Below are 15,658 nucleotides of genomic sequence, written 5' to 3' on the forward strand. Positions count from 1 at the left end.
AGAGTGGCACTTACATAGATAAACAGAGGTACAACTCGTTACCTCGAAGCGTCTACAACGTAAATGAGTGATTATTTATTTTACCGAGGCAAAGGCCTAACTAGGACAAGGGGTGAAGCTCTACGCAAGGGGTAAGCCTCGTACATTAATAAGGTCCCGTCAAAGAACTTACTAATGAACGTATAAGTGCTCTCCGTATCTCGGTTATTACGTGAAGCGTCAGAATGCTGATGAGTAGGTTGCCTATCTATACCTAATACAAGATTATTTTGCACATAGCTTATTCATACTTTTCACAGGACAAGCATTTGTGTCGTCCACGAACACTTCTTCCGAGTCTGGAGGTCTTTGTGAATTGAATGTTTGTGGAAAACCTATGCCAAAAAAAAATTATGCTTGATTACTAAGCGTCCAAGCCGCTAGTCATAGCTCTTGTAACGTTTACTCATAAGTTATTATTATAACGAATTTAAAAAAATGCACACTTAAATTGTTATTCCATGATCGACAGAACAACAAAAATGTTTTAAACTAAACTTTACAATTTCAATATCATCTTTATTTTAATATTTTTAATACGTTAATCGTTTGTAAAGTGTAAAGGTACCATCTTGTTATTCGGAATGTGTAGAATTTTCCTTTCACACCCTGTAATATACGCCGCACGGTAAACACGTACATTAACCAGGCTTTGCATTAAGTGCCGTTCTCTGTTATAATGTAATTAGATTCACCATATTGCTTTCTTAATTAAAAACGTAGGTCCTTGATATCGAAGTGTCAAACTACGGTAAAGTAATTTTAATATGGCGGCCATTTTGAGAACATCCTTATTAAGTTTTTCTTAAAGTAAATAGGTTCTCACGATTTTCGTAAAATAAATATTTGTACAAGCTTTTACTCGATTCTTTGAAAATGTTTCTTTATTTTTCTATATGTCTGGGTCAGTTTTTAAATATATGTGCCCATTACCTAAGTATCAACAAGTGTGCAAAAACCCGATTCATATTGACTCGAAATTTTCATAAAACAGGTTGAACACAATCCCGACTCATTCAACATTCAAACAAAGAATCAAATCGGTTCATTCGAGTTGCGATGTCGTAGATGATAGAATAGTCCAAATTAAAAACACGGATAACACCCCGCCGTATTCGAAGATTCACAGTGATACCAGGATAGCCTTGTGTTTTTTATAACACACAGCAGGTATCGTTACTCATATAACAAACGCAAACAGCCTAAAGATAGCATCATTAATTTTTCCTAAAGGAAACACATTACCAAAGCTAACAGTGACAATGTCTGGTGTCATGTATCAAAGGTTCTATTTCTAAAACCAGAAAAACGTCACTATACTTGGTTCTGAGTGGACGCCCACTTGGAACCCACACTGGGAGGAGTCGTTATAAGCACACATACAATCTAGTAGTAGAATATTCAAGTATCTGGACTGACTTCACGCACTATTACGAGAATAAAAAAGTTGCAAAATATATATAGGTAATCTTTATAGAAATATTATTCACTCGAGTAATAAGACTGGTGTCTATTAAAATAGTATCCAATATATTGTAGTATCTACGTACTTATGCTTAGCTACATATTCTTACAGACTTCAATGTTATATTTTCATTATAAATTGTTTAAATTTAACTGAATTTACTATATTTTTGCAGGAAGAAAATTTAAAACCCTTAGAATTTCGTTTTCGTACTTTAATTTCGCAACGTAACGAAGTGTTACGCTCTAGTTGAGGGATTAGCTCTCAACAATATTAAAGACGAAAACTCATTTTGATAATTACCATCGAGTTGCTTGATTTTTTTATCTAGAGGCCAGTTGGGAGGGTCGCCTGTAAAATATGCAACGAGGTTGTTAACAAGTCCTTTGCCTGTTATGTTGAAAAAAACTTTTTTTTTCTTTTTAGTACCCGCTATGAAACGAAATTGTACTTTGACATTTCATCCAACAGTAAAAGGGGAGAGAACGACACAGTTATGTATCACTGTCTCTTTTTTACAACGGCGCAGACTTAGCACATCATAACGGCCTCAGAACTTGTTACAAACAGATGACTATTTAATAAGGACGTCGAGTTAATTACGGGGTTAAACAGGGAAATTGCTTGCGGTGACTGGCAGTAGCGTGGAAAAAGTTTGCTGTGGCTTTTCACGGAACAAACAGAATCGGAACATTGCCTTTTATCAAGCATCCTGTATGAGTTCTGTAAATAGTTAACAGAAAACACATCTATAACCGACAAACACAAACTTATATTATTTAACGTCGAACCTTTAGTTTTTACTTTTAACTGAATAACTGTTTATATTTTGGCGGTATTAAGCGGGATGTATAAGCAACGTAGCCACAAATCTAGTTTGTGCTTGAGAAATTAAACACATACGGAAACAAACAAATTGACTCACCATCAACTCTTTTGTGGACTCGTACGTGCTGTCCGATGGGCACGACCACAGGCCCGGTGCGTGGACACACAGCGATGAGCGAGGTGTCATGTGAGACCTTGCCCATCTCGAGCACGCGACAGTCCACGGTCCGCGGCGACGACACGCGCGTGGCCGCCCCCAGCGACACCTCGCCGCAACCCTTCCACACGCACGCCTCGGCTTTGTGTGCGGTCATCTATATTAAACACCAAATTAACCACTACCTGACACCTGACTTAGAATAGAACACCCACGCAATACAACTGAAGGCAACGCTAAATATAAAACTCACTTTAAAGATACGAAATCTAATTACGGTTGTATTGATTCACAGCTCTCACCTCTATTTTCCCGCTTTCAGCAAAAACACGCAACTGTAAAGGCTCTTTTAATTTAGCTTCGGGTTTTACTTTGAGCGTCCTTAACCAACCGTTGGTCGCTACTTCAATCAACAGAAATCCTTCGGTAATCCGTGCGCAGCCGCCTGGGTTGGCCAGGTGGCCTGTGTACACGGATATCGTGAGCTTCATTGATGTTTGTATCCAATCGTACCGGAGCGGTAATGGCGAATCTACACTTTTTTCAGTTTTCTTACCGGGACTCGACCCAGCTCTTCTACTTATAGACACAGGTAAATCTACGGAGTGCACTAAACTCTGCATAATTTTGCTAGGAGGACTGCCTTTTGTAGGTTCTTCAGTTTTTGCAGTTATTTTTTTTCGGACTGGCGTTATGCAATTCGCTAAGTTCTCCATTGACTTTCTAACTAATTCTTGAGCTTTTGATGGTTCTCTGAGACGGTCAGACTTTGGCGAAGGATTCGAGGTATCGAAGAGTTCGTCAGCATCGGGAAGCTCAAATCGGAGTGGTCCTACGAGGCACTTCGCGAGAAGAGAGTCGTAGTTGACCCACGGGTGGACCTTGTCGAACAGTTGTGTCGCGTCCATGCCGGCGCCGCGCATTAGTTCTTCAGGCCCTGAGGTAATACAAAGATTTTATTAGCTGAACATCATAGTACCTATACTAGAGCGAACTAATTTAGAAAATAATATTGAAGTTCGCTCATTAAATGTATGTCATATTATTTTGCTTATTTACAGAATGTAGTTATTATACTTCTAAAGATATGAACTTACCCCCGGGATGATACGGTAAGTAATGCGTTATGTTGTAGACGCGCCCGCGGATCGCGAGCCAGGCGTCGTCTGAAACATTACGGTTGTCTTATGAAACGCTTTATTGAGACACAAACTTTCCACATTATGTGCCTTCGCAAGTTAATCTTTTGTAAATAAATATAAAACCGAGTAAACACAGGTACAGGTGAGTTTTGTGAATACTCTAAGGATGAATAAATTATTTTGTAATATAAAGTTAGCTGGATAGATATTGTGTATTCAGATGAGAGCACTTTTTTATGAGTCTCGGTAGACTAAGCTTTGCTGCATATCTGTAGTATACTCTACAGTTTTATTATTACAAATCAGTAGTAGGAAGCACATTATGTAGCAGAATTGGTAGTGCCTGTAACGGAAGTAGATTATGGAAATTGGTATACAATGTCAATGGTATACAATAAAAATACATTAAAAACTGTTGGAAACACTGAATACTTATAAAATCCATTCTTTAATTTTTAATTAAGGTAGTAGTTGTAATACAGTACTGACTAAGTGTATTGTGTGTGGCCAGTTCAGCGGGTGAGACTGGTCGTATTCGGCCGCCGACGCCCGTCAGGTCCTTGCCGGAGTTGCCGAGTCGGATCCAGTCCATCAAACTGTGACCAGGTTGGAGAGCGCATTTGTTTCGAGGGTTCCCTGTAACAATGAAATATTCAACTTTATACTGATGTTGATAAGGTTTATAGTTGCTTCAAAGTGTAAATTGTCAGGAGTAACGAACACTTGTCATGAGGATTGACGATTGTGGGTTTTAGATTCCGAGTGCAGAGTGCAATGCGTACTATCAAATCTTAATGTTCTTGAAGTTGTGGGAGCGTGATAGCGCACTACAGACAATAGAGCAGCAGCACACTTTCACAAAGAAATATTATTTTTATGTTAGATTTTTAGACGACAGGCACCCTGGAATATCCAAGCGCATAAATTAAAAAGTTTATTTTGCAATTTCAATTTGTTTATAATAGTTGCGATATATAAACTTATAACTTTTTATGTTTGAATATACTAAAATTATTTTCAGTTTAATTCGAATTTATTGGCTATCTGAAACATTTATGTGGCTATTGGTATTTAGCTTTCTGAAGATTTATGAATATTGAGCAGAACATTTTGAAGAAATGAAAATAAAAACCGCATTAACGCACTGCATAAATATATTGGATGTTCTTCTGTTTTTAGTTGGGTATGTGTTATGTAAAAAAATGTTTTTATTTTTTTCTATAAACAAAGTTCTAGTTTTCGAAAACCATAAAATAAAATAATCTATACTAATGGTTTATAATTGAAGTGTTTGTTTTTCTGTTTGTTTGAAGGCCCTACATTCAGGAACTAACGGTCCCATTTCAAAACATCATTCAGTGATTGATAACTCATTAATTGAGAAAAGCTACAGGATATCACGCTATGATTAATAGGAGCAGAACAGTAATGAAATGTCAGAAAAACGAAGGGAGTTGCGTGCATTAAAAACCATTAAATCCGATTTATAAATTGTCTTACTTATATCATCATAACCAAGCGGACGAAGTCGAGGGCAGTACCTAGTATTAAATAAAAATATACGTGGTACAGTTTGGTTTGCTTAAGAAGCTGAAAGCTTAAACAATGTATTTTAAAACAACGTTGGCAACTGCTTTCAATTAAATTCCAATCTTGTTAATTGACTATTTACTACTAAGAGGAACGCTGAGTTGTTAAATAGCGGAACTCCTTGAATTGCTTTGTATTAGGGCAGCTGTTTTGCAATTAATAACGATTCAATAATAAAATTATTTCTCGTAAATATCTGTAGCATAATCCGCTTTATAATTCCAATCGATGATTGATTCAAGGGATTATTAATTTGGAACGGCTCGATTGACGAGAGAGTCAATAGGCCACAGAAACTCTTTGGCAAACCACTTAATCCAATCGTGTTTCAGTTCAGTAATATATTTCAATCCTACAAAAGCTTGAATTTTTATATTTATTTTTACTTATTGACAGTTATATGACAGCTGTCAGATTATCGCATAAACTTTTCAGTATTAAAAGCGGACAGCCGGCGATAAAAACTGCAACAGTGCACAAAACAAATAAAGCTGGAATTCATTGTTCAAACTATCAACAGTAAGAAAAAAAAGCTGAAACTCATTTCAAATTAGGAATTGAAAATTCACTTTACAGTCCTATTTTATTTTAACACGCTAGCCCAAAATCGGAACACTTAATTTTTCCTTATATGTGTGCATGTTATGTCAGATATGTGGCCACGAATAATATTAAAATGTCGCTACATTTCCATTCTTGCATTTAAAGAATTTCGAGACGTATTTCAACATACGGTTTATGTCTCTTGGCTGTAGCAATATTTTGGCTTTGCAAGGAAAATTTAAACGTCGCTATAACATAACTTATATTTGTACAGTAAAAATGTGTTAGATTTTACCCAGATGCATAAATTGTAAGAGAGAATATTACATTTTCACTGCGAAGTTATTTGCAGAGAGCTGGCAGCTTTGATGTTTTACCATTTGCTTTAAGAACGTAGAAAAGCAGGTAGAATTCAACTCAGTCAGTAGTGTGAATATTTAATACTTCAGGGAAAAGAATTCTTGAAATTTTAAAGCTAATTTCATTTTACTTCTCTCTGTACCAGTTTCACAGACAGATTTAAAATTTGCATTTAACGTGTAATTTTTTTTAATCTTTGTTTTTAATAACTGGCGATGCTCCACAAATAATATTTAATAGTAAACGATCTTAAGCTCAAAGTGGCAGGTAATATAAAACAACTTAGTTAATTAAACCGCGAAATCTATACAAATCGAATGCTCCGCCTCATTCCACATTATGACGTAATCAGCATGCAATCTCGAGCTATTTCCGCTCCTTTGTCACTCCTCTTGACACCCACATACAGAATTAATCTTATAACTGCGTCTTGGGTCCCATATCCTCGTTCCGAGACAATAATAATCCCTATTCTTCTTTCTATTTTTTTAGGTGTCATAATTTCTAGGACTTCAGCTACTGCTTTGCTTAGAACCCATTCTCTATCTCTATCTCTTTTGTTTCTTCTCTGAGACTTCGTTACTTCTAATGTAAACAAGCTTAAACTTATATATATATGCATATATATATCTACTAACTTACAAACTATAGCTAAACTAAACTAAATAACACGTAAAGTTCTCCGAATATCAATTATCACTACAATATTTTTTAGTTTCGAAATGGTTTTTCATAGACAGGTGGCGCTATCAAATGAAAATTATCGAATTATTCTGAAGTACTACTTAGACTGCGCTTTGTAACGAAACCATAGCGCGATTCAGACACGTACAACGCCATCTATCGAGCGCGCATACAATATTTATCGCAATACAATGGAGTTTTAGCTTTATTAATTTAATGAATTATGAATTTTATGTATTAATTTGTATTAATGATAGTCTGTGTATTACATTTATATTATTCTTTTCTATTCTATGTATGTATTCATCCAATTGAATAGGTACTTAAACAACGAACAAAGTTAACAATGCAGTCAAAATCCATACATAATGTTCTTGCCAAACCGCAAATATAAAATTGTTTTCTATGGCATATTATTTTTTAATGTTTTTATAATTTTTCCTTTATATGTGGCTAAGGACCTATCTTGGTGCAAAATTTGAAGTTTCTAAGTCTGCTAGAAGTACCTTAGATTTTTGATGATCTGTCAGTGAGTCAGTGAGTCAGTGAGTGACAAAATGGTGTAACTTTGATCGACCGTAACTCCTAAACCATTAATTCAATTGGCATGTAATTTCGAACTTAAGCTTGTTCTAATGCCTACTATTATTCCCCGAAAAGCTAAACTCCTAGCTTTGTCCACGTCGAAGATACAGGGGGGGCGAAACAGCCGCGAATCGCTTCGAGAAAAGATGGTACGGCCGTGCCCGTTTTGCTCGAGACTTGGCAGGGGCACTGCCGTGCCCTCAGATATTATTATACTGAAGTTCTAACGTCACTGGCCTATATAAATGGATTAATATTGGCTCATAAAAGGAAAGAATAACATTGCAATATGATCAAAGGCAAAATCAATATGACGCATTTTTTTCAAGAATTACATTTGCAGAACAAATGACATAGTATGTTAGATCACAACAATCCCGCTGCTCAAAAATCATCTGAGGTTTTCAAGAAATATTTTTAGTAGCTTTACGTGTCATCAAATACACGATACTATTCCGATTATGGACAAAAATCAACTAGTTTATTCTCTACGATATTTTTCACATTCAGACAGAGTATTTTCAAATGTAAAGGTAGGAAGGAATGTATCAATACGAGGACTATCTGAAAGAGATCGCCGATAATACTGTCCATTGTGTGATGTCCTTTGAAAATGTTCTTATTTGTGGTTTATGGAGTATCTCTTTATACTGTGCTAGCATCCGACCGCATTTTCATCCGCGTGGAAAATTATCCTAAGGATTTGTTGAGATAAAGTATTTTTAATGGACAAAAAATGAATTTTGTATGAAATACCTCCACAGAGGAACGTAAAAACTTATTTATGTAGATTTTTATGTGGAACTAGTTAAAAGTGTACATATGTCATTACATATGTCTTTTCACATTTGGAGGAAAGGAATAAGAGCCAGCAGTAGGCAAAGAAAAATAACAATAAAATTGGAAAAAATGATCAATAAAAATGCACGATCAAACAGATATAAAATAATCTTCTGAGATTAGAACATCGTAAAGCTTAAAATTTTTACCATTTATAAGATAGTTCACACTACACAGACGTTTAACGGAAAATAGCAAACATGGCCGACGGCGAGATCGATAAATCAAAGCTAAACTTCTGAGACCTTCAAAGTTTTTCTTTTTCTTCAGGACGCCAATCAAATAACTTTGCCGTACTCCTCTAATTTTCGATTTCTAATAATGTAAATTAACTCAGTGTTGTTTTAAAGTACTTTGTAGGTATTCCAGAACAAGAGTGGAGGGAAATTGAATTAAAAATTCGTTCGCCTTGTTCCAATTAATTTATTAGAGAAACTGGTTCGCGATGGAAGCTTTAGGTACACCGCATGATACGTAGAATTCCATTCGTTTTATTGATTGCAAATAGAGAGTTAATTATTAGTGTTCCATATATTTTCACGTTTTAGGTTACATTGCCTAAAGGAATATATTTTAGAAAATAATGTCAAAGTAATAATCACGTAAAAAAGTTAACATTGAAAGTTAACACGAAAGAAAATCGAATCTTTGTTGAAATATTATCAACTGTTTGAACAGACAGGTGATGGTCACAATCGTCTGATAATGGAATAATCGATTATCTCCCGCCACTAAACATGATTTAATGTTCCATCATAATAAACCGCAACAGTGACGCAAATTGCTTTATCTCTCTTTGGTAAAGGATTTTCGACCACATTTTCACGTTACACAGTATTATTGCAATCAGCTATTATGCAGGCTTTTGTGTTTATGCTATGAAGTTCTTGCTCTCTTATTTTAAATAGTGATATATGCATTTGACACATACTAGCCCATTATTGCACCCATAGTAAAGCAGAATCTACAAAAATACTACTAAAATAGGACTAGGTTTACAAATTTGATTTGATTGCATTTTCTCTTCTCATGTAGATCACACACACAGATATTCAAGGCCAACTTAGTGGTTACTTAAAATCTTTCGAATAATAATAGAAATTACATACAAATAGTTCTCAAAACTAATTATTCTAATCGAGGCAACTGTCCCAGTTTTACCCTAACTTGATTTAACTTTCCCGAAGCATTATATTCGTCAAAACTAAACGGCGGACAATACATCAAAAAGCTTCAGACGTTCAAGTTTGTTCACTGTTCACTATGCAATCTCAATAAAATGACCAGAGTAAACACTAAGTAGGTAGTTTGAAAGCTGCTATAGGTACCTACTAGTAGTTGCATATTGCTAAACTATTTTGGAGTAAGGTTCTCATAATAAAATTAAAAAGAAATCGTTGCTTGCAAAATAAAATTAAGAATATAAGAAACCTCTTGACATAAGACATTCCTTCAATAAGATTGTCCTGAAAATCCGCGCAACTTATCGAAAAGGAATATAATTCCTTGTATAGGAATTGGGCGACTAACAATATTGATAAAGATTGTAGTCATTTGTCGACGGATCCAGAGATACAACAACGATACAACAGTCTGTGGACAAACCCACAGATAAAAAATACAACTATTTGTTCGAAAGTTCCGTCTCACACTATTGTTTTCTTACAAAACGTATCTTATTTTCATTCTCTTGTTTTGATGTCTACCTTATGTAGAAGCAATAAAGTTGACTTTTGCTTGGCTGTAAAAAGCGGTATTTTCCGTGCAAAGCCATGCTTACATCTTAAATAAAAGATCGTGCTTCAGTAGCATTAACATAAGCACGTAATCATCCTCGTCAGTGTTATTTATTTGAGTACCTTCCTTATTTCTTTATTCTTCCATGATATCCCCTAAACACCCGCGTTTCGTGAACTTATTGTTTTTTTTATAGAACCTTTAAATTACATCTATGTTTATCTGTGGCCCTCCGTCAACTGTGATAATGGTAATATTGCAGTTGTGGAAACGTGACATTGCACTGGTTGGAAATATGGTGGTGTTCTAATTTTAAAATATCTATTGTTTTACTTTTCTTGTCATTAGTTTTTAAATGCGTTTGGTTGCATGCAGCTTTAAAACACTAAAAAAAGAATGCGATTATTTTAAACAGCACACTCTAAGGCCGAATACTGCTTAAAAGTAATAAAAAGCTGTATGGGTAGGTGTTTGTGGGTGTTATTCAGACTTTAATGTAGTTTTTATTCCATTCTAGATCATAAAAGATACCTTTTTCCGTTCTATGATCCCGAGTAAGCAGCGGAATTTCATTTTCTTCAGCATTTATATGTAGTTTAGTTTATATTCTGTTTTCATACTTGCGTTTGGTAGGTATAATGCCGTCGAGGTCTTAATTGCTGTAACGACAGACATCTAGTTTAAGATAACAATGGTGATCCCTAATTTAATTATTAGGGTTCATGCTACGTGCTTGTTTTACTAAAGGCACAGTAATAACGCAGTAGGTGGGTATTTGTGTTTGGGTACGTCTGTAAACTGTCTTCCATAACTTAATTAGACATAACAGGCTACGGTTAAGGGTTAAGATATTAGATTTTTTAAGAATTGGTGATATTATGAATAATATTAACGGTAAGTTTACTTGTAAAAAGGATTTATTTCAATTACAAAATATCCTATAAAAAAGAAAGCAACAAAAAGCCGTGTCCAAAAAAAGAGATCTCTAGCAAAAAGTATTTATTTGGTAGAGCTTAGTTTTGTGCGTCTAAACCTGACTTTTATTTAGAAATAAACATTTTTCCCTTTATTCCATTAAATATAATACCTCCATTTCAACGCTGAAGCACTTCAGCGTTATAATGAGAGCCGACAACCTCACTCACGAGCGCTAAATACAAAGCTAAAGCGATAACTAAGTACCTACGTAAGTACGGCTTATTAGTTGGCGGTTACCATGAAGCTATTGTATACCACAGTCCATTGGAAATAGGAAAATCCAGTTCAAAACTTTTTATGAGTAAGCAAAATGGGGCTACAAGGAACCTACCACCATCATTCTCTAATTCCTCTTATAGTGATAATATTGCAGGTGTGGAAGCGAGACGGCAAGCTTCACGGCGTAGAGCGCCGTCCCCCTTTCACAATTGCAACCCTCTTGCTTCAAAAGGTGGTACTAGGCCTCTGGGCTTCCGATTCACAGACTCCAAGGATTCAAACTGCCGCCGGAATATTAAGTACCGAACGAAAATGAATTTTAAATATCGAGATTGATTGGAGCGTGTAACTGGCTGGAATATCGTCGTAGTTCTGATTTTAACTTCGTTCGAAATATGAATTCGTTTCCGATTTGGATTTGGTTTGGAATTTATAACGATGTTAGTTTATAGGGATCGTTTTATTTTTGGATTATCAGACATCTTGAAATTGGCTCCTTTTTTCTAGTACTTATTTTCTTTACATCAAATAATCTTATGTAATCATGACCATCATAGAAAATGTTACATAGACAAAATAATTTTACGATTCTTTTACAACTTTATGTTAAAATACATTAGTAAGCACTATTCATTTTATCGCGTATTCACCGTATTGTAAAAACTACCAACATTAATTACTTTACTACCCTTTTTAATTAAGCTAAAATGAAACAGGATAATAGAACAGGGAAGCCATGTTTTAATATTCATCTAATATGTCAAGTTGTCTGCGTTTCACGTCAACACAATCCACGTCAGATGTCTATGTATTGTATTAGCAATGAGGCTGTCTAATCAATATTGACTTAATTAATTCATCAATGCCTACACGTTTACACAACAACCTTCCGTTCAAACCACAGTTTCACGCATGGGCCTACATCCACACTTTACTCCTGGCTGTATTAAATTGTACATTAAATATATTGAGACGTCTTACACTTTATGATAGGAAAGTTGTGTGAAGTTTAATTAATTCAAATTAATTAAGATTTATAATTAAATGTTATGTAGTCATGTACAGTTTTGGTATTATTGACGCAACGTATTCTCAGCATTAACTTATTTTAATAACGGATTCGCGCCTACATCGTTGCTCTGTGTTTTTCCCGTTAACAAATATGGTGACGTGGTAACGTGTTCTTTTTAATATATGATTCAGAAATTCCAGAGTGACAACTGTCCTATACAACGTGACAAACACTGAAACTTTATAATTTTAGTAAAAGTACATATCATCATTCATACAATGATATAATCCGTCTATATTTTTGCGGTCTGGCTCTACCTGTATAAAATATTTTATTTGTTTCCTAAAAGCCTACTGCCTTATTCAATATATTATTATTATTGACAAAAACAGGCTTTGACCATCGTCTCCTGAGATATCACTCGTTTTTGAGAAAATATATTTTGTAAAGAGTATATAAGAAGATAATATTATTTTATTTAAAGGACAAAATCTTTAAGGCAATGATATTTAAAGACATAATATTATGTTGTTGGTAAGACTTAGAAAAGTAGAGTTTTCTCACATTTGTTTGGGAATCAGTAATGGCATTTAAATCAGTCCAATGATGATCTTGATGAATTACTAAATTACTATAAATTCAATCTTATAATAAGAACTCAAAATCATCTCTAATTATTACTGTTTTCGAACTTGCTTATATTAATTACCCAAATAAGACGTAGGTTATTTCTGAAAAGATAAATTGAATTGATAATTCTTATCGAATTACGTAGGTATATTGTCAATTCTACTGTGTTATGTACGGTCACGACTGTAATTCGTAAACCAACACACCTTTATATATTTTCTTTCTAACACCTAAAAATACAACAATATTAAGGTCAGATATTGGACCGGTTCAAATCCCTGACGGCCTGGTCCACGTATAGTGGCCTGGCGACCAAAGTCAATTAACGGCACACAGGTAACCATTTACATACGAAAAAGCTTTGAATTTCAGTTTCTATTATACACCCTTAGTCTGTGACGTGCAAATCAAATACGGGTTTATTAGAATTTTTAAATAAAGGCCTGTAATTTTGCTTTCAAGGTATTCAGAGTTGTGCTGATTCAAAGTTTATATATGGTTCGAATTACAAACGAATAATATTGCCTAAATATGCTGAGTGAAAAACATTTTCTATAGGGTATTTTTGGACGAACCGATGTAAAAGAGTCGCTGGAAATAAACTGGAACGAATGAACTCTTTTCTCGTAGTTCGGTTGAAAAGATCTGTTTGAAATTAACGGAACCATCATCATTGAATAGATTCTATTAAAAAAGGGGAAAAACAACCGCGTAACAAGAAGGCAAAGTGACAAACGTTTCATTATAACTGGCGCCTGCGCTATTGTTTAACTCAGATGAATATTTATACGTACCCACTTTTCATGAAAATGTATAATTTATTTATGGTAAACAAGTCCTCTAGCGCTCTGAGTGTTGTGATAACAGATTGTGACTTTTATCGTTGGTATTTTAAGTCGTTTTGTTTGAAACTGCTTTAGCAGTGGAGATTTTTTTGCTAATTTTATATTTATTTGAATGGACTTTTCTATTTAAATTTAAATTTTGTATTGTTTTTTTTTGTTTTTAATAGAATATATTAAATGGAAATATTAGTAATTTACCCAGAACATCTTACAGGCCGAAATTACAAGCACTTACTAATGAAAAGGTTATGTTAACAAAACATCATTTTGTTTTCAAAAAAAAAAATCTTTTCCCACAATCTACCTATTTCTAATAACTTATAGGGAGCTGAACTATCCGCAAATCCCGAACATTAAAAGTTCCCGAAGCGGCGGAAATGTGAAAAGTTAATGATGGCAAAGTTTTGTATCTAGTTTCGTAGACAGATTTTTAACGACGTAGCTTTATAGTTAGTAGTTTTAAGGTTGGATTGTAGGATGTGTTACTTAATTCGATTTAAGAAGCATGTTTCTAAAAGGTTGACTTGAAGAAGCTTTTCATATAGTAAGCAAGCATCTTTTATTCATGAATACATATATAGGTTAAGGGTGTTTAAAAATGATTCGAAAATATGAAGTAATAATAGGCAGCATTGCAATATTCTTAAATAGTCAAACGAATATTCTAAAATTTTGCAAGTGAAAGATGTGTTCCTAACTAAAATACCGTTTCCCAGCAAAATATAACGCCTAGATTTTCCAACATGGATCTTGAATTTTCAATTTTCTCAGAAAGGTAACGAACTATGATTTTCGATTTACGTGTACGAGAAATATTCAATGAAAACGAACCGTCCCTGAATTCAGTGTAGCAGAAAATTGCATGCACGAATATCTGAATATTGTTTAACGATAAAATGAATAATGAATACTGGCCCGACTAACAAGGCATACTGTGAGTGACGTAATCGCAATTCATACACACCACAAAAACGTGATTTTTAGTTTTATATTTTAGCAAAGTAATGTAACATGACTTTCATTTTCAAAATTAATTTGTAGCAAGAATATAAAATATCGTATTTTAAGTATTCAAAATTTGTTATAAGCTTTAAGTACTAGTTTTGAATAAATGACTAATGAAAACGAAATTAATTAAAACCTGAACAAATTTCTAATTACAAAGCTCTGAAGTGCTTTCAGGTTAAAAACCCGTTTCCTGAAATCCCTAGTGCAAGCGACGGTTGTTTAAAATTCAGTTTTAATTTTATAGGAAAACTAATTAAATGAGAACCTGTATAATGTTGTTGTATGGGTTGCACGGCGGTTACTTTAATTAACATTTTCAACATTCCATACACAAAGGCGTAAAAACGAATGTGTTCGTAGGAAAGCGCTTAACTGGCTGTTTCAGGGGTTAATGTAAAAACGTTCGCCACTCTGCCTAGCCAATAAAAGAAAAAGCTTTCATCGTCACGAGAAAAGCGGTCTCATATAAAACAAAAAGACAGCGGCCTTTATTAGGGCCCTGCGTACATTGTAACATTAAATCTTTTATGTACCTACTGACACATTTTATGTTACGTTTTTCAAGACAAAAAACCATACGTTGTGTTTATTTCGCTGTATCCATTGAAGCGGCACACGAAATAAATGGATCGCCGAATTGCAATTAAAAACGAAAAATCTTTAATTCTGTTTTATTACTGGGACAAATCTTTGTTTATTTTTTAGAGGGTTTTTCTTGTACTTGTAAGAACAAGAGGAAAAAAATGTTACAATATTTTTCCTTGTTTTGCAACGTCGTATATTCGTTCGACATTTTGAAACTTCATCACAAGTTTGAAGCCGTTAGCTTAACGATCTCGACCGACTTCCATGAGTTAAAATTAAATATAACTTTGATGATTCGTATCTGTATTTCTACTGAAATTTTAAAAAGTTGGTTTTAATTAATATGTTCTTATTTTAACGAGGTAGGCACCCGAATTGTGAGGTATTTAAAGTACATACCAGAAAAGTAAT

The 15,658-nt window shown here is 34.3% G+C and overlaps 1 protein-coding gene across 3 annotated transcripts in view; it reads right to left on the minus strand.

Annotated features, from left to right (window-relative positions):
* Positions 1 to 15,658, minus strand: part of LOC113492580 (cytochrome b5 reductase 4) — a 71,051-nt gene that overhangs the window by 3,636 nt on the left and 51,757 nt on the right. For all 3 annotated transcript variants that reach the window (XM_026870088.1, XM_026870097.1, XM_026870106.1), the window contains 4 exons: positions 4,121 to 4,267; positions 3,587 to 3,655; positions 2,792 to 3,426; positions 2,430 to 2,646 (listed from right to left, as the gene is read on the minus strand). In XM_026870088.1, the coding sequence (XP_026725889.1) occupies positions 2,430 to 2,646; positions 2,792 to 3,426; positions 3,587 to 3,655; positions 4,121 to 4,267 (1,068 nt within the window). The remainder of the gene's footprint in view (positions 1 to 2,429; positions 2,647 to 2,791; positions 3,427 to 3,586; positions 3,656 to 4,120; positions 4,268 to 15,658) is intronic.

Source organism: Trichoplusia ni, chromosome 1 (genome assembly GCF_003590095.1).
Source record: "Trichoplusia ni isolate ovarian cell line Hi5 chromosome 1, tn1, whole genome shotgun sequence".
NCBI lineage: Eukaryota > Metazoa > Arthropoda > Insecta > Lepidoptera > Noctuidae > Trichoplusia > Trichoplusia ni.